Source organism: Sus scrofa, chromosome 5 (assembly GCF_054392235.1).
Source record: "Sus scrofa isolate SSC_HxYL_T2T_F1_AM1 chromosome 5, Sscrofa_HxYL_maternal_Yorkshire_Landrace_v2.0, whole genome shotgun sequence".
Lineage (NCBI taxonomy): Eukaryota > Metazoa > Chordata > Mammalia > Artiodactyla > Suidae > Sus > Sus scrofa.
This window is the reverse complement of record NC_139387.1, coordinates 53,579,571-53,598,531: the sequence shown is the minus strand read 5'-3', so window position 1 is coordinate 53,598,531 and position 18,961 is coordinate 53,579,571. Positions and strand designations below refer to the sequence as shown.

Below are 18,961 nucleotides of genomic sequence, written 5' to 3'. Positions count from 1 at the left end.
TTTTTTTTTCAAAATAGGTATTTATTATTTAAAAAATTATACAAAATGGCTTATTACTCACAAATTATCATGAAAAATTTTAAACAATTCGTCTCCCCCCTCCAAGAAAAGTTATGTCTGTCTTTACAGTCTTCACTGACAGTGCATTTTCATGGTATAGGAAAAAATTCAAACATTCCATGTACCTTTGTTAGAATTTACGATACAGCAGAATCCAGAATCCCTACAGTGAATTATTAATACAAAACCACACATTTTTCTTCAACTTTAAGCGTTACTGAAGTCATAGAAACAAGGAAGATTACAAAATAAATAGTAAACAAACACCTGTGTATACTTTTTTCAAAGCAAAAATGATTTTTTAATATATTTTTATTATATTTTTAATGTATTTTTTCATTTTGTTTCAGCCTCTCCAAAACATTTTTTTTCTGTTTTTGGCGTTTTAGGGCTGCATCCGTGGCATATGGAGGGTCCCAGGCTAGAGGTCCAATCAGAGCTACAGCCGCTGGCCTACACCACAGCCCCAGCAACATCAGATCCCAGCCGCGTCTGCGACCTACCCCACAACTCGTGGCAACAGCGGATCCTTAACCCACTGATAGAGGCCAGGGATTGAACCCACAACCTCATGGTTCCTAGTTGGATTCGTTTCCACTGTGCCACAACGGGAACTCCCCAAAACACTTTTTTTAAAAGCAAAAGTTGAAAACTTCAGTTATCTGAAACTTCAAATACCTATTATAATTTGGAAAACTCTTTAAAGTGGGGGGTGGCTCATTGGGTTAAGGATCCAGCATCATCACTGCTGTGGTTCAGGTTGCTGCTGTGGTGTGGGTTTGATCCCTGCCCCTGGAACATGCTGAGGGTGTGAACAAAAAAAGAAAAACTCTTAAAAGCAGCATCATTTAAATAGTGGTTAACTCACAAATGGGAATGCAGCAACCATAATAGACCTCAAGGCCACTTGGGCATGTCACAGTCATCAAATTCAAGGCAGAACCTCGGCGAGGCTCTGACGGTTAAGAGAAAAGACCATGAGGGGTAGGGATGCAGCCCAGGGCACCCCGGTGCTTTCTTGTGGTGGAACAAAGTCAAAACCAAAGGGACTCTCCTTACAGAATCCAAGGCCCACCTTAAAAGCAGCTCTTTAAACACCTTAATCCTTTCTGACTCCCTCCTCATCACTTTAAAACAGAAAGTACAAAGACTTCATACAGAAATTTTCTGAAACTATATTTTATATCAATGTTCTAACAAGTTTAGCAGAAAGAACACAAAATGCAAAAGGTTTTCTTATTAATGGGACTATAGATGATGCTAGGAGCCAATCTGTTTCCTAAAAATAAAACAATTCATGTCATCTAATGCAGATTAAATTAGAGATCAGTGGTCGACACTATTTAAGGCCTTGAAAGGAAAACAAAAGGCCATGTTTTATCTGGAATATAAATAAAGCATCTATATAAAAGTTCTGTTATCTATATAAGTTGGCATTGTCAAATAATTGAAATAATTCAGCTAGTTAAATTACTATTTTAAGCAATAAAAGGCAAAGATAAGGGCCACCTACTGAACTATACACTTACAAATGATTGATACGGTAAATATGTATTTTACCACAATTAAAAAGAAACAAAAGGGTACCTCTGGATAAAATATGGTAGTAAGAAAGGTGCAAGGTATTCAGACAGGTTTTAGGAAGAAAATAAGTTAGTTCTCCTTCTTTTGTACTCTGAAGTTCAAAGGTGCAGTATCAAATCCCTAAACCTCCATAAACAGTAGCAAATAAAAACTCAGTCTAACCCTTAACTAAAAACCACTCTCCATGCCCCAGCCCTGAATTTAGACAGACTCAGAAGAGAGAATTGTTCAAGGAGTTATATAAAAAGAAAACACCAGGGCTTTACAGGAGAACAATTGTTTTTTAAATTTCTTTGTGTGTGTGTGTGTGTGTGCATCTATTTAATGGAATTAATTGACATATATTTACAGATCGAAAGATAATTTCTTAAGTATTCAGTCATAAGGAAAAACCTCCTTACCACTAACTTTCTGGCCATCGTCCTCCCTCTCCATTGGGGTTATTGTCACCTCCCTGGCATACCCTTAGGCTCTCTCAATAAGAACAGCACAAAACTGTACAAAGCAGGTACAGAGGCCGGGTTCTTAGCAGACTTGCCCCAGAGACTGCTGAAGCACCAGGGCAGAAACACCCAATGTGCAGTGGTGCCTGGGTTGTCCTTCAAGATCACAAAGACCAAGCTCTCTGGCATCTATAGAAGCAGGGGCGTTCTCTCTCCCGCTGGCTGTTCCTTCTGGAAGAGTGCTTTGATCTGGGCTAACTGGCCGTACAGCCTCTCTCTCAGGGGCGGGATGTGGTAGCTGGGGTCCAGAATGTTCGTCACTCTGCGTTCACGCTCGCGCTTCCATAACATGTACGGGTGGGGAGGGAAAAACGGCTGCCCTCTTTCTCTTCGAATCTGTAACGTAATTCCACTTACAGCCAGCATCCCCCATGCTGCCAGGACAATAAAGTCTGAAAAACAGGAGAAAAGCACCGTTGGAACTCTATTTGAAAACCTAACAGAGATCTAACACAACCTTTCATTGCCTCAACCTGGATCATCTTTTCTCAGTTACTATGACGCTTCCTGGTGAGTTTGTCCAAGCATCCATGTACGTCCTCACTCACCAGCCAGGGAATGAGCGAGGAAATTCAGAATTTCCCACAACAGGCATTTGAAAGTCCAGATAGGTTGTAAAGGAATTAGTTGTTTGGATCATGTAGCAGTCCCATATTTTTGTTTTATTTTGTTTTGTTTTTTGTTTTTTTGTTTTGTGTTGTTTGTCTTTTTGCCTCTTCTAGGGCCACTTCCTGTGACATATGGAGGTTCCCAGGTTAGGGGTCGGAGCTGTAGCTGCCAGCCTACGCCAGAGCCACAGCAACACGGGATCCGAGCTGCGTCTGTGACCTACACCACAGCTCAGGGCAATGCCAGATCCTTAACCCACTGAGCAAGGCCAGGGATCGAACCCGCAACCTCATGGTTCCTAGTCAGTTTCATTAACCACTGAGCCACAACAGGAACTCCAAATTCCATATTTTATGACTGGTGCCCACAGATAGAGCTGTTTGTCATGTTTTGCCAGAGGAGGGGGGAAAGGCAATGATCCCTCACAAAGTTACATCAAGGAACATCAGACATCACCTTGCACTTTTTTCCCATTTCACCCTAAATGGGGTCCCATCCCACTCATCAATAGGATGCAGAATATTGTATGGTCTCTGTGGATACAGAAATGCAGGAAGAGATGCAACAAATTGTACTAAGCATCCAGGAAAAGGCTTGGCAAAACACTGTCAAACTTCCAAGATACGTGGATTTTCAAAGGCTCTCCCATCATGTCCAAAACAATGAGGGCAGGCTCGGGATAGCAGAAGGAAAGATTTGCCCTTAAATATTCAAAACCAGCACGATTGTGCTTCTCTATCTTCAGTTCTAAGATCTGTTTTGCCATCCTCCCTATTTTAACATTCTGAAACCAACACATCTTATAGGCTTTGTGAACATGTAATTTAACAGTCATTTTGTTTTTCAAAAAGTTAATGGAAAATCTTTAATGGGTAGACTCTTAAAACTGAGGAAACAATATAACTACTGATCGAAAATCACTTTCATTTTTGACTAGTAAATCACGTGCTTCTTTATAAGAGGGAAACAAGAAAACAGCTTTAAACACTAGGTTGCTGCTCTCACCCCCCTCCTCACCCCACCCCTTCTAAGGTGCCAAACAGCCTTATTCTCAGTGTTTCCCTCACAACTGGGATTGCCCAGGTAAACCTGAGTAATCCTGATTTAGAAACATCTTCACAAAGTTCATTTATCTTAGCTCCTGTGATCAGAAGTTCTTGTTAACACAGGGCTCTTATGGTTTGGTGAGAGTTTATTCTTGCTATCCAGTTAACCTTTCAACCTGGCTACTAAGGGCTCTTGTTTGCACACGTGGGCCAATATTCCTATTTGATGATCACCCTGGTTCTTTTTTTTTTTTTTTTTTTTTTTTGTCTTTTTAGGGCCACAGCAGCAGCAGCATATGGAGTTTCGCAGGCTAGGTGTCGAACTGGAGCTGGAGCTGCTGGCTGATGCCACAGCCACAGCAAAACCACATTGGAGCCGTGGATGGATCTAGTTCAAGCTCTTCCGTTCACCACCCACATCACAGCTCACAGCAACACGGAACCTGATCACCCTGGTTCTTGGTCTTACCATTCGTCTGAAAAGGCACATTTACGAAAGCTCTGCGGAAATCCACGTGGAGCGCTCTCTTGAGGACATTCAAAGTGATGTAAGAAAGGCTTGTATACAAGTAACTGTCAATGGCCAAGACCACCGAGTAGGAACCAATGAATCCACAAGTCAGTATGTTCAGCTGCAGAAGAGAAGAAGTGTTTAGGTGTCAGTTCTGGGAGCACAATAACAGTTTCTAACTTTCATCATTCCTGAGCCTCAATCCCAAGGAATCACTTCCGTATTTGAAGAGGGACCAAGTCATAGAGCTGAATAAAGGTCATCTGAAAAGATAAACTGAAAACAAACAAAAAAAACAAAAACCAAAAAACAACAAAAAAAGATAAACTGAAAACAACCTTCAACACCTACAGTTTGGAGTTCTCACTGTGGCACAGTGGATTACGGATCCAACATTGTCACAGCTGTGGTAGGTTGCAGCTGCAGCTGGGATTCAATCCCTGGCCTGGGAACTTCCACATAGGTGCAGCCAAGAAAGAAAAAACAAAAACAAAAATACCAACAGTTTGTAAAACACAGTTTTCCTCATCTTGAAAAATATCTTCCCTGTGAAAAAACTTTGACAATAAATACTAATTCTTTTTTTTTTTTTTTTTTTTTTTGTCTTTTTGCTATTTCTTGGGCCGCTCCCGCGGCATATGGAGGTTCCCAGGCTAGGGGTCAAATTGGAGCTGTAGCCACCGGCCTATGCCAGAGCCACAGCAACGCAGGATCCGAGCCGCGTCTGCAACCTACACCACGGCTCACAGCAACGCTGGATCGTTAACCCACTGAGCAAGGGCAGGGACCGAACCCGCAACCTCATGGTTCCTAGTCGGATTCGTTAACCACTGCGCCACGGGAACTCCAAATACTAATTCTAATTAGACAAAGAACTGTTCTCCTGGAGAGACCCTGAAAACAAATGATCCATCAGGTTGCTGCATTACCATAAGCCCTACCTTCTCTGCTCCCACTGTTAAGTGTGAAGATCTGCTCTACTTGACGGAAAATCAGCATGATAATCACAACTAGAACTTCTCTTGCTTTCACAGTAATGAGGCTATTTAAAGTCAGTCATCTGATATGGATTATCAGAGGGCTCGCTTTAGTGAATAAAAATGCAAAATGATGCAATAAGTGAAATGATGCAATTTATTCATCCTGTGGACACCAGGATGAATAAATTGACCAGATGAAACACGTACTATTCTCAGGCAGCCCATGAAAACCACTGGAATGAGAACAGCTATGCAGGAGAAGGTCACCCAGAACACAGCATCGTCACGAAAAATCTTTAGATTTCCTGGAAGAGCAAAAAGAAATCAAGAGTAAACAACAGGTTCACCAAGTTAAATTTCATTTTCTTAACAGGTGAGCAGAGACATACATCGAAGGTTTAAGGTAACAACCAGGGAATAGGTTGGCAATTTGAATTGAACTGATTTTTTTCACTTAATTGTCAACACAATCTCTTGAGGGGTGTGTCCTAAGAAGGTGGAGGAGTGGGAGGAAAATCAAGCAGGTAAATGCTCTGCATTTATTACCAGGATAATGTAGAAGAGGCTTGACTAGTCCAAGCTCTTCCATTCTCCAGCTGTAACACAAGACCTGTAACACAAGGCCGGTGGCTACAGCTCCAATTTGACCCCAGTTTTCTGACCCATAAAATGAGAAGGATGAATCACTTCATCTCCAAATCATCCTTCCTGGCTATACACTTCTACGATTCCATGGTTTTGTTTTTCAGTTTTTTTTTTTTTTTTTTCATCTTTTTGTCTTTTTAGGGCCAAGCCCTTGGCGTATGGAGGTTCCCAAGCTAGGGATCTAATTGGAGCTGTAGCCACCGGCCTACACCACAGCCACAGCAATGTCAGATCCAAGCCTTATCTGCGACCTACACCACAGCTCATGGCAACACTGGATCCTTAACCCACTGAGTGAGGCCAGGGCTCAAACCCGCAACCTCATGGCTCCTAGTCGGATTCGTTTCCACTGTGCCATGATGGGAACTCCTAATTACATGATTTTTGTACTGCAAAATAAAAAAATACCAGGAAGGGGCGTTCAGAGTTAACCATATGAAATCCCAATATAAGCAGCAAAATCTGTTTAATAGATTTTTACCATCAGTGCATGTCCTGCCGGCTACTGCACACTGGAAAATGTGATTTCCTCAGGCATCAGGAAGGAGGAGAGCTGACCAGTTACCTGCCCTACTAATCCCTTCTCCAAAAGGTGCACACCTTGGGGCGACCCAGGACAGATACATTAGAATTCCCATTGTAAACTACATTTAAGTAACAAGACTATAAACCTGACAATTATTTAATACTGACTCTGGCACCATCCCTCAGTCCAATTGGAGGTGACCTCTTTCTTGAGACCCATGTATCCTGGAAGAGCAGGAGTTCTGCAGTGAGGGGATCTAGCCTGGAGACCCCACAGTCTCAGAAAGCAAACTGAAACATGCCATAGTGAAGCCAGTGGATAGATCATATTCTCTAGTTCAACTATATGAACCTTTGCACATGTGGCTCTAAAGAAAAAGGAACCCAGGGCTTAAAAATAACTGTTATGGCGTTCCCGTCATGGCGCAGTGGTTAACGAATCCGACTAGGAACCATGAGGTTGCGGGTTCGGTCCCTGCCCTTGCTCAGTGGGTTAACGATCCAGCGTTGCTGTGAGCTGTGGTGTAGGTTGCAGACGCGGCTCAGATCGCGCGTTGCTGTGGCTCTGGCGTAGGCCGGCGGCTACAGCTCCGATTTGACCCCTAGCCTGGGAACCTCCATGTGCCGCAGAAGCGGCCCAAAGAAATAGCAAAAAAATAAAAATAAAAAAAAAATAACAGTTATGATGCCAGGCAGGTAAACAATGACTCTTTCAAAGTATAAGCTCTTGAGAGTTCCCATCATGGCTCAGTGGTCACAAACCTGACTGGTATGCATGAGGACCCTGGTTCAATCCCTGGCCTCGCTCAGTGGGTTAACAATCCAGCGTTGCTGTGAGCTGTGGTGCAGGTTGCAGATATGCCTCAGATCTGGTGTTGCTGTGGCTATGACACAGGCTGGGGGCTACAGCTCTGATTTGACCCTTGGCCTGGGAACTTACATATGCCATGGGTGTGGCCCTAAAAAAAAAACAGAAAAAAACCCAAAGCAAGAGCTCTCTCTTTTTTTTTTTTTTTTTTTTTTTTTTGGCTGCACCCTTGGCATTTGGAAGCTCTTGGTCCAGGGATCAGTTCCGAGCTGCAGCTTCAATCTACATCACAGCTGCAGCAACACCAGATTTTTAACCCACCGCACCAGGCCAGGGATCTATATCATGCCTCAGCAGAGACCAGAGCTGCTGCAGAGACAACACCAGATCCTTAACCTGCTGCACCTCAGTAGGAACTCCTCAGAGTACAAGCTCTTTGCTAACCACAGAATCAGGTAGTTTTAAAAGTAATTTAATTACATCTGAGAGGTCAGCCAAATATTTTCAAATGCTTAAAAATATGATTTTGCATCCACTCTCATTGAGGAGACACTCACTCTAAATGTCCTTGAGCAGTGAGATAGCTCATATACATTAACTACTAAAAATAAGACAGTTGGGAGTTCCTGTTGTGGTGCAGTGGAAATGAATCTGACTAGTATCCATGAGGACCTGGGTTCAATTCCTGGCCTTGCTCAGTGGGTTAAGGATCCAGCATTGCCATAAGCTGTGGTGTAAATTGCAGGTGTGGCTCAGATCTGGCGCTGCTGTGGCTGTGGCATAGGCCGGCAGCTGTAGCTCCAATTTGACCCCTAGCCTGGGACCTTCCCTTATGCTGCACATTCACGCCCCCCCCCCAAAGCAATAAATAAATAAACAAATAAATAAAAAGGAGATAGTTCGGGGAGTTCTCTTCTGGTGCAGTGGGTTAAGGATATGGCTCTATCACTGGAGCGGTCCAGGTCACTGCTCTGGCTCGGGTTTGACCCCTGGCCAGGGAACTTCCACATGCTGCATGTGCGCTCCTCCTCCAAAACAAAGATAGTTTAACACATTAACTACGAAAAAATTCTATCCTCCCTCCATCCTCTAACAAAAAGGGGGAAACTCACTAAGTGGTATTTGATTTAGCACTTCTAGAGTAGAACTCTGAATCTGCATTTTCAACAAACAATCCTGTGAATCTGTCATTTAGCCAAATCTAAATAATGCTCCTTTGCAGACAGATAAAAAGCTACTGATAGGAGATCCTATCGGAATGAACTTGGTTATAAGTTTGCTTGCCATGGTCAGTAAACACACAGGTCACTAGCTCTCTCTGGTCTTTTAAAAAAAAATCTTTACAGAACAAACTGCACTCTACATCCTGCGTTTTCAAGAGTTGACTGCCTCAAGAGACAGCTATTCCTTTTTTTTTTTTTTTTTTTTTTGTCTTTTTAGGGCCATACCTGAGGCATATGGAAGTTCCCAGGTGGGATCAAATCGGAGCTACAGCTTCTGGCCTATGCCACAGCCATAGCAATGCCAGATCCGAGCTGCGTCTTTGACCTATACTACAGCTCATGGCAATGCTGGATCCTTAACCCACTGAGCGAGGCCAGGGACTGAACCCGAGTCCTCATGCATCCTAGTTGGGTTCCTTACTGCTGAGCCACAACGGGAACTCCAGAGATAGCTAATCTTGTATCTAACATTTCCATCACCTTGTATCTGATATTGTAATATAAGAACTAAGCACTGTCATGAGAAGGAAATAGCATAATAGAGTACTTCTGAATGTAGATACTCCTTTTGAAAAAAAAAATTGGCATATAGTTGATTTACAATGTTGAATTAGTTTCAGGTGTATAGCAAAGTGATTCAGTTATATAAATCTATTCTTTTTCAGATACTTTTCCATTATATATTATTACAAGATAGTGAATAGAGTTCCCTGTGGCACATAGTAGGTCCTTCTTGTTCATCTATTCTATATACAGTAGTGTGTAGATACTTTTTTTTTTTTTTTGCATTTTTGACAACAATCAGTAAATGTCAGTTGTATAATCAGGAATTATACAACTGCAAAATGAAGGGGAACAGAATAGGGCACCCCAAAACGTGCCTTTTGGGTCATGTGCATTATTTTGAGCTAAAGGCAATCAAGACCCAGCAGGTTCAGGAAAAACTTTTCTCTCCCTTAGATGCCTAAAATAGTTTAGATCAGGGCACGGGAAGAAAGCATTTAGCAGAGATAACTTTTGATCTCCAAAGACTTAACTGAACTTCAAGCATCTTATTACCAAACATATGATCTTCTTTTGATCCTGTGAATTGCCCTCCTCCCATTTAAAGGCCCAAACTCCATTCATTTCTTAGCTTAGGATAGCAGATAAGCCTCAACTGCTTAACTACCTTTGAGGCTTATACTTTTATGGGACTCCACTAATAGGAAATTAAATTTGTTTTTCTCCTATCAACCTGTCTTATGTCAATTTAATTATTAGAGCAGGCAAAGACCCTAAAAGGGTAAAAAGAAAATTTTTTTCCTCCCCGATACAAGGAAGTTAACTTAGAAGTCAACTAGACTTTTAAAATTAATAGAAATTGAATTACTTTAAAAAAAAATCCCCAGGGAGTTCCCCTTGTGATGCAGTGGAAACAAATCTGACTGGTAACCATGAGGTTATGGGTTCGATCCCTGGCCTTGCTCAGTGGGTTAAGGATCTGACGTTGCCATGAGCTGTGGTGTAGGTCGCAGACAAGGCTCGGATCTGGCGTTGCTGTGGCTGTGGTGTGGGCCTTCAGCTGTAGCTCTGATTTGACCCCTAGCCTGGGAACCTCCATAAACCGAGAGGGTATGGCCCTAAAAAGACAAAAAGTAAATAAATAAATAAATAAATCCCCAGGACCATCCCTGTGCTACCGCCCTAGGATGACTACAAGTGGGTACCTTAGGAATACTCAGGGTTTGGCAAAGGGTGGGAGCAGAGGTTAGGGTCACAAGAGAAGACTGGGAAAAAAGCACCAGGTTCCCAACTGAGCTGCCATCAGAGCAGCACCAAATTTAACTGTGGGATACACTGGGCTTATGCTTAAGATTCACTTGAAGAAAGAGTTCTAGGATTTAAAGTAAGAAAAGGGAAAACCCACCATTCTGTCGCATGTAAAGAACCTCCTTTATCTCCATTAATTCCAACTAAGAGAAACACCCCCCCCCATCACAACAGGTTCAAAGCTACCTCCAAAGACCTTTGTAATTCATTATACAGGGTGCCTTTGAGGAAAGAGGGATTCTTATTAGTACTGATCCTTCTTAAAGTACCACATGATCAGGGTCAATTTCCAGAACCCTCCAGGAGAGGGCCCCAGGTCCCGGCCAAGGTGGTATGTGTCTTGGAGAGCTGAAATGACGTCTTTGAAACAATGGAGTGAACACACAAACCATCAGTTACACATCTCCTACCCAGTGGAGTGAAGAAAGTCACTGACGAGACGAGGAACCCCAGCACCAGTCCGACACACAGCATGCAGAGCACGAGGATCCCAAATCGCCACCAGGCAGCTACCAAGCAAATGCCACCAATGCTCCCGGCGAGGGCTGTCAGAATCAGGCGGACTGCACAAGGGGAGAGGGTGAACGGTTTGATTAGAGGCAGCTCTTCTTGCTGCATGCTTGTATATCCAAGACCATTACCAGAGCTAGCCTTATTCTTTCTGATGGCTGGGCACCCAGGGTGCATCAGCATGGCGTGGCCCTCTCCAGGGAGGAGCCTGGTCTGAGACTAGAAACCAGCTGGGAGCTAAACCTCCCAGGACTAGTGACAGGCATGGCTTGGTACAACCTATCATTGGGGCTGAGGGAGAAGTATCCTGTTACATGTGACATGGAAGGAAGGGTTGTGTTTGTGTTCAGGTAAAGAAAATCTTAACATTCTTGGAGTTCCTATCGCAGCGCAGCAGAAACAATCCGACTTAGGAACCATGAGGTTCTGGGCTTGAGCCCTGGCCTCGCTCAGTGGGTTAAGGTTCTGGTATTGCCGTGAGCTGTGGTGTAAGTCACAGATGTGGCTTGGATCCTGCGTTGCTGTGGCTGTGGTGTAGGCCAACAGCTGCAGCTCCAATTAGACCCCTAGCCTGGGAACCTCCATATGCCGAGAGTGCAGCCCTAAAAAGCAAAAAAGAAAAGAAAAGAAAATCTTAACATTCTGATTATTGTAAATGTCATGTCATCAATACACCACATAGCTAGAACATAGGTTTATAATCAGTATGGCCCTTCATTTCTCTTAAGTACCAAGAACTTAACTGTGCAGATTAAAAACCCAGGAGAGAAGCTTCCACCATGGTACAATGGGATTGGTGGTGTCCCTGCAGCAATGGGATGCAGGTTCAATCCTCGGCCTGACACAGTGAGTTGAGGATCCAGCGTTGCCACAGATGGGGCACAGTTAGCAACTGAAGCTTCGATTTGATCCTTGGCCTAGGAACTCCATAGGCTGCGGGGTGGCCAAAAAAGAAAAAGAAAAACGACAAAAACAAAACCCAGGAGAGAAGGTCTGAATAAGTAGTTTAGAAAAGAGGTGTAGCCTATAGGTGACTAGTTATTTTACACACATAAGGATATGATAAACAATACTCTGTAGATGGAAAGGTGGTTATAAACACAGCACTTTCTTTTTTGAACAATCAAACTATATAATATTCACTTACCATCATACTTAATAGGTGTCAGTCTTGTAATCAGTATATAAAAGAAGAATCCCATGAGGATAAAGCCTATGAAGAATAGTTCTAGTAGCAAACCACCAGGAAAGGAAAAAAAAAAAAAAAAAACCACAAACTATGGTTAGTAAATGAAATTTAAAAGTCTAATCTACAAATCATGTTTATGTTCCCAGAATTTACTCATGAGGGCATTCAGAGAAGAGAAAGAGTTACCGAAAAGGCAAAAAAACTTAGAGGTCATTGGTAGTAAATATTATTATCACAGGGATATAATATTACAGTATTAACTGTTGGATACATTTTCTTGTCCATAGGTCAACTTCAATTAAGTTGTTAAGTGTTCATTTAACAGCTTGTCTTAATATATTTATACTTCCTATTTAAAACGAAAATAGTACCTTTGTCATTGTACTGATCTGAAATTACACACTAAAGTTCAATTTGTTACATCAGCAAAAATATAATTTGAAAGGTAAAAAAACAAAACAAAACATTTCAAAGCAAAATGTGATTTTTATGTCTTCTTTTAAATCATCCTTTCCTGTGGAGGGTGAACATCAACCATTGTCTTCACCCATCAAAAAAACCTAATAGTATTTTTGGGAACTTACATACAGCCTAACCCTGAAATTCTGTTTTCTAGAATCATTCTACATCTTAAGGAGTTAAATAGTCTTCACAATATTCTCTTTTCAATCAATAATTTTCTGAAAAAAGAAATACAGTAAGGGAGGGAAAGGAGCTGCTATTTCAAATGATTTACTAAAGCAACTTTAAAGAGTTTCATAAGGTCAGAGTTATATCCACTCTCCCCTTGATGCTCCATTATACTCCTTGCAGATGAATTAAATAAGGATTTTTTTTAAAGTAATGGCAATATTAGTTACATAAAAGATAGCCCAAAGAATTCATATCCGTTCAACGAATATTATGTATATTCTGCTCCCCCCACTAGATTTTAGTGAGCAGATAGTGAAGTTCATTTACTGTCTGAACCTCCCAGGACTGTGCAAACATTCCAACCTCACTGTACCCTGCAGACATGCAGCCTGATATACAAGAAACCGTGTCAACCACAATTACCAAAATCCATATACATTTTTTTTCTTTTTTTTTTGTTTATATATATATATATATTTTTTTTTTATTTTCCTACTGTACAGCAAGGGGGTCAGGTTATCCTTACATGTATACATTACAATTACAGTTTTTCCCCCACCCTTTCTTCTGTTGCAACATGAGTATCTAGACATAGTTCTCAATGCTATTCAGCAGGATCTCCCATATACATTTTTAAAGAGATGTCCTGATTTCTAATTGGTAATCTTGGGTCAGCTAGTCAAACTAGTAATTGAAGAAGTTTAATGCACAAATCAAATTTTATTTTCTTCTTAATAAGAGGAGGTTCTACTCCATTGTTGAGAGGAGAGAAAATATAAAAATGCGGAGTAACTCGGTGGAATCATTATGAAAGACCTCAAATCTACAAAGAGAGTGGAGATAACCAGTTGCTTTCTGTCCTTGTACACCATAAATTCCCCAGCAGCATTTAAGAAAAAGGACCACGAGGCCTTAGAGGAAATACCTGTTTTCCAGAATCTGTGTCCAAAGAAGCAAATGAAGAGACCAAGGAGGGCAAAAAGAGTGAAGAACACTTTGGTAGATACTCTTCCTAAAAATAATGAAAATTATTTTACATCTGATATGATACATTGTATTTAATTAATAAAGAACAAAGCTTCATGAAAAAAGCAAAGTGAACTGACAATAATTTATTCCATACATAAATAATTTATTTTAAAAACACCCTCCCCACCCTTAATGAATTACTCTGTGTGAGCAATGATTACCAATGGCTGCTGGTATAATAAAAAGAGTAACCAGACAACACTGCTTCCTAAGAGAAGTTCACAACACAGACCCGGAGACATTCTTGGGGGCAAGGGATGGAGAGGAAGAGGGAAAAGAGGGGAGTGTGCCTAAAAGAAATAATTCTGTTTCTTCACAAATAAACTACAAGAAAAAAACGGAGCGAGAAGGAGGGGGAACAATGACTTAAAAGAGGTTTAAGGAGTTCCTGTCGTGGCACAGTGGTTATCAAATCCGACTAGGAACCATTTGGTTGCGGGTTCGATCCCTGCCCTTGCTCAGTGAGTTAAGGATCCAGGGATGCCGTGAGCTGTGGTGTCGGTTGCAGATGTCTCTTGGATCTGGCATTGCTCTGGCTCTGGCGTAGGCCAGTGGCTACAGTTCCGATTGGACCCCTAGCCTGGGAACCTCCATATGCCGTGGGTATGGCCCTAAAAAGACCAAAAAAGAAAAAAACCAAAACATTTCATTTCATGTGAAATGTGTTACAAACCAGCCACAAATCAAAACACATCAAGTACTTGAGTGCTCAGATGGAAACAATGAAGACTTACATTTATTTATTTATTTTCTTTTTAGGGCTGTACCCACGGCATATGGAAGTTACCAGGCTAGGGGTCAAATCAGAGCTGCAGCCACAGCATCGTGGGATCTGAGCCTCCTCTGTGACCTACACCACAGCTTATGGCCATGCCAGATCCTTAACCCACTGAGCAGGGCCAAGGATGGAACCTGCATCTCATGGATACTTGCCAGATTCATTTCTGCTGAGCCACAGCAGGAACTCCCCATGAAGACCTACATTGTGATCAGGAACACAAGATAGAAGACCGGAATTTATAGGGCATAAAATCTATCTACACATCAGTTTATCTGTGAATGAAAAGCTCAAAAGAAAGAAGAAATGAGGATTACTGCCACATTCTGCTCATCTCAGACGTGCAGTTTGACTGCTATTCTATGATTCAATCTTTATACCAAAAACGTGCAGTTCAGGGGAGAATTTTTTTCAAGGGAAAATCTAGTGGAAGTTTCCAGCAAGTATAATCACCAAAGACGGCAACACAAGAAAAAAATGACACACACAGATATGTTCCTCCAGGAACATACAAAAACATATATGAACATATAAAAATATATATATGTACCACACATAGTACCAGGAAGAAAAGGGAGAAAAAGTGTAACATATTAGCAAAACCAGAGAAGAGAGAGGGTTTCCTAAGTAGGATCCAGAGACAACACAAGGGATGAATTCTGGGAACAATGACAACAAAGGGGTGAGTGGGATGGGAGAATGGAGGAGAGCCAACGTTTAGATCGTTTTTTTGCTTTGTTTTTTTTGTTTTTTGTTTTTTTGTTTTGTCTTTTCTAGGGCCACTCCCTTGGCATATGGAGGTTCCCAGGCTAGGGGTCCAATCGGAGCTGTAGCCGCCGGCCTACGCCAGAGCCACAGCAACACGGGATCCGAGCCACGTCTGCGACCCACACCACAGCTCACGGCAACGCCGGATCCTTAACCCACTGAGCAAGGGCAGGGATCAAACCCGCAACCTCATGGTTTCTAGTCGGATTCATTAACCACTGCACCATGACGGGAACTCCATAGATCGTTTTTAATCATCACAGCATCACTGTAGATTATGACACAGGCCAGAGTTTTGATTAAAAGGCAATGTGGGAGTTTCAACTGTGGTGCAACGAGATGAGTGGCATCTCTGCAGCGCCAGGATGCAGGTTCAATCAATCCCTGCCTGGCAACGTGGGTTAAAGCATCCAGCATTGCCACTGGTGCAGCATAGGTCACAAGTAGAGCTCGGATCTGGTCTCTGGCCAGGGAATTCTATATGACACAGGGCAGCCAAAAAAGAAACATTAAAAACAAAAAAAGCAATGTGGATCCATTCTCCCTACTCCAAGCTCAGGAAAGGCATCCCAGCATGCACGGAGCTTGAAAATGAAAGCAAAAGGACCCACATCACCGGAAGGGTTCAATCTGAGCTGGAGGAACAACAGAACTGGAGCTCTCCTTCTCCTTGGCCTAATGTGGAAAGACAGCACCCAGCGCGATCTCTGATGAGGAGCGGCCCTGGACCAAAGGGTTTGAGGAAAAGGGAGCGAGGGAACCCAGACAAGATCCAGCCCATGGGTCAAAAGTACAGAACTTCCATCTGCCTGGTCTCCTGCAATTGTGTGTCTCAGGGATCTTGCCCATGGCAGTGGATGACCTGGTGGGATACAGCTCTGGCAGAGGGGAGCAGACATGAATCCCTGGCTTGAATACAACTGACACAATTTACTCTTTGAACTCCTTTTCCAATTTCTTTCCTTCTATTTGTCTTTGAACTGAGTCCAGTCAGGCTTCCCTAAAATGCTCTCACTGGCACCACTGGCCTCCGTGTTGCTAAACCCAGTGGTCGTTTTCGAGTCTCTTTTCTCAGCTACTCTCTAAGCAGCATCGGACACAGCATAGCATTCTCTTCCTTGAAACACTTTCTTCTCTTAGCTTCAAAAGCCACTTCCTTTTCCGATCTGGTTCCTCCTTGGTGGGCTCTTTTTCAATTCCCTGATTTTTTTTTTCTTTTTTTTCTTCTTAGGGCTGCACACACAGCATATAGAAGTTCCTGGGCAAGGGGTCGAATTGGAGCTGCAGTTGTAGGCCTACGCCACAGCCACAGCAACGCTGGATCTGAGCTGCATCTGTGACCTACACCACAGCTTCTGGCATATGCCAGGTCCTTAGGCCAGGAATTGAACCCACATCCTCATGGACACTGTGTCTAGTTCTTAACCCGCTGAGCCACAACTCCCAATCTCCTAACTTCTAATCATTGGGGCACCCTGGGCTCAGTCCTTAGACCCCCTACCTTTCCTACTGCCATTCTGTAACATATACAGAATGATAAATGTAGAAAAATGCCAGCTGGTAGTAAATGTTTTGAGCAAAGATCACTGAATGCTAAAGCCAGCAAGTGAGTTTGAGAAGCACATATTTACCTGCACTCAAAGTTATCTCCCCAAAAGATACAAAGGGAAAAATAGTTACTTTACAGTGGAGAAAACTGGCAGATGCCCCAACCAAGTAATCTAAGTACCCCAACCAAGTAATCCAAGTACTAGTTTTACTACCGAAAATACACACCACCACTTCTTTTGGTTTTATGCCCCAAATGCAAAATCTGAACTTAATCATGAGGAAACATCAGCTAAACCTAAATGGAGGACATTCTACAAAAGTAGCCTGTGCTCCTCCAGAAGATAAAGTTCTGAAAGACAAAAACACACTGAGAAATGGTTCCAGACCACAGCAGATAAAAGACAGCAGAAACAGCGTGATGCAACGTGTGATCCTGAAGTGAACGCCAGACAAAAGTTTTCTTTTGGCAATAAAGGGCATTAGTGGAATAACCAGTGCAATTGGATAACATCCATAGGCTAAATGATAGTAGTATACCAATGTTCACTCTGTGATTTGATCATTTTACTACAGTTATATAATGAAATCAATAGGGCAAAAGGGTCTTTATGCTTGTAACTTACTCTCACTTTGGGAAAATTGTGTATGTGTATAATATAGATAAAGAGAGAATAAAAAGCAAGCAGCATGACATATTAACTAACATTTGTGAAATACTGGTGAAGATTATGCAGAACTCTGTGAACAATTTTTCCATCTTTTCTATGAAACTATTTCAAAATAAAATGCTAAGTGCATACACACCGAATGACCTTGCAACACCCACCCCACCACTGTAACTTTGCTTCTGGGTACTACAATGGTGTGCAAATAAATCTCCCTGTTTCTGCTCATGCCCCTGATTTTTCTCAAAAAAGCAGCCAGAGTAGTCTGATTAAAATACAAGTCAAGCCATGGCACTATTTGCTTAAACTCCCCAATGTCTTTTCATTTCACTCCAAATAAAAGCTAAAGCCCAGGAGTTCCTTTCGTGGCTCAGCAGTTAACAAACCTGACTAGGATCCACGAAGATGCAGGTTCGATCCCTGTCCTCGTTCAGTGGGTTGAGGATCCACCATTGCCATGAGCTGTGGTGTAGGTTGCAGACTCCGCTTGGATCCCAAGCTGCTGTGGCTATGGTGTAGGCCGGCAGCTGTAGCTCTGGCTCTACCCCTGGCCTGGGAACCTCCATATGCTGAGGGTGCAGCCCTAAAAAGCAAAAAAAAAAAAAAAAAAAAAAAAAAAAAAAAGCTAAAGCCCAAACAAGGACCTACAGAGCTGCCCTCAAGTGGCACCTCTCTCAGCCTCAGGCTCCTGCAGACACCAGGCAGGCTCCTAGGTGAGGGCCCTGAACCACTGTCCCCTCCGCCTAGCACATCCCCCAGGGATGCATGCATGACTCCCTAACTCACACTGGGTCTTTACCCTCAAGCTACCTGTTGAGCAAGGGCTTCCCTAACTATGCTTTCTTAAATTCTCTCACCCTTACTGGTCATCTCTCTTTCCTACTTAATTTTTGCTTCTTAGCCCTCCTCACTTAGCTCAGGTCTGTATATTTCATATGTGTATCTCATCTGTCTCATCTCCTCCATTAAAATGCAGGCTCCAGGAGGGCAGGTGTTTGGTCTGTTTTGTTCACTGCTGTATCCCAGTGCCTAGAACAGAGAGTGGAGTAACCTAGGCGTCCAGAATGCATGTGCTGAGTGAATGAATGAATGAGACAGAGGCATTTTAAAATATCCTTAAGTTCTGTACCAGGTCTGCAAAGCCCAAGAAGGATTTTCACTTTAAACCCACATACTCACCAAGGGAAAAACAATTACCCTCCTCAGCCTCAAAGCTGCAAGCATACGTGTGAACAGGAACGTATGCTGCAGATGTATTTAGAAATGGATCCCGAACGATGACATTGTAAATGACACCTTGTCCCCAAAGGGAGGAGAAAGAAACAATTGTCTTATCATCAGCTGTTAAGGTAACCACCTGTGGCCAAAAAAAAAGACATGATTAGTGTTTAGATCAAAAAAACAAACCCCACAAACTTTTCTGTCAGAACCTCTATTACATGATATTAAATTCTAATATAAAATTATAAATCTTGTTTAAAATATACACCAACCCACTGGCTTTTTTTAATTTTTTTTTTTTTTGGTCTTTT

The 18,961-nt window shown here is 42.3% G+C and overlaps 1 protein-coding gene across 3 annotated transcripts in view; it reads right to left on the bottom strand.

Annotated features, from left to right (window-relative positions):
• Positions 1-18,961, bottom strand: part of TM7SF3 (transmembrane 7 superfamily member 3) — a 43,157-nt gene continuing 24,196 nt past the window's right edge. The window contains exons 6-12 of one of the 3 annotated variants that reach the window (XM_001925025.8): positions 18,609-18,786; positions 13,564-13,650; positions 11,964-12,044; positions 10,717-10,869; positions 5,501-5,598; positions 4,272-4,434; positions 1-2,539 (exon numbers count right to left, since the gene is read on the bottom strand). In XM_001925025.8, coding sequence (XP_001925060.3) covers positions 2,277-2,539; positions 4,272-4,434; positions 5,501-5,598; positions 10,717-10,869; positions 11,964-12,044; positions 13,564-13,650; positions 18,609-18,786 — 1,023 coding nt within the window. In that variant the 3' untranslated portion in view covers positions 1-2,276. Of the gene's footprint in view, positions 2,540-4,271; positions 4,435-5,500; positions 5,599-10,716; positions 10,870-11,963; positions 12,045-13,563; positions 13,651-17,815; positions 18,013-18,286; positions 18,787-18,961 lie in introns of those variants that run through there. The other 2 variants (XR_014803685.1, XR_014803686.1) reach the window with 2 other exon arrangements.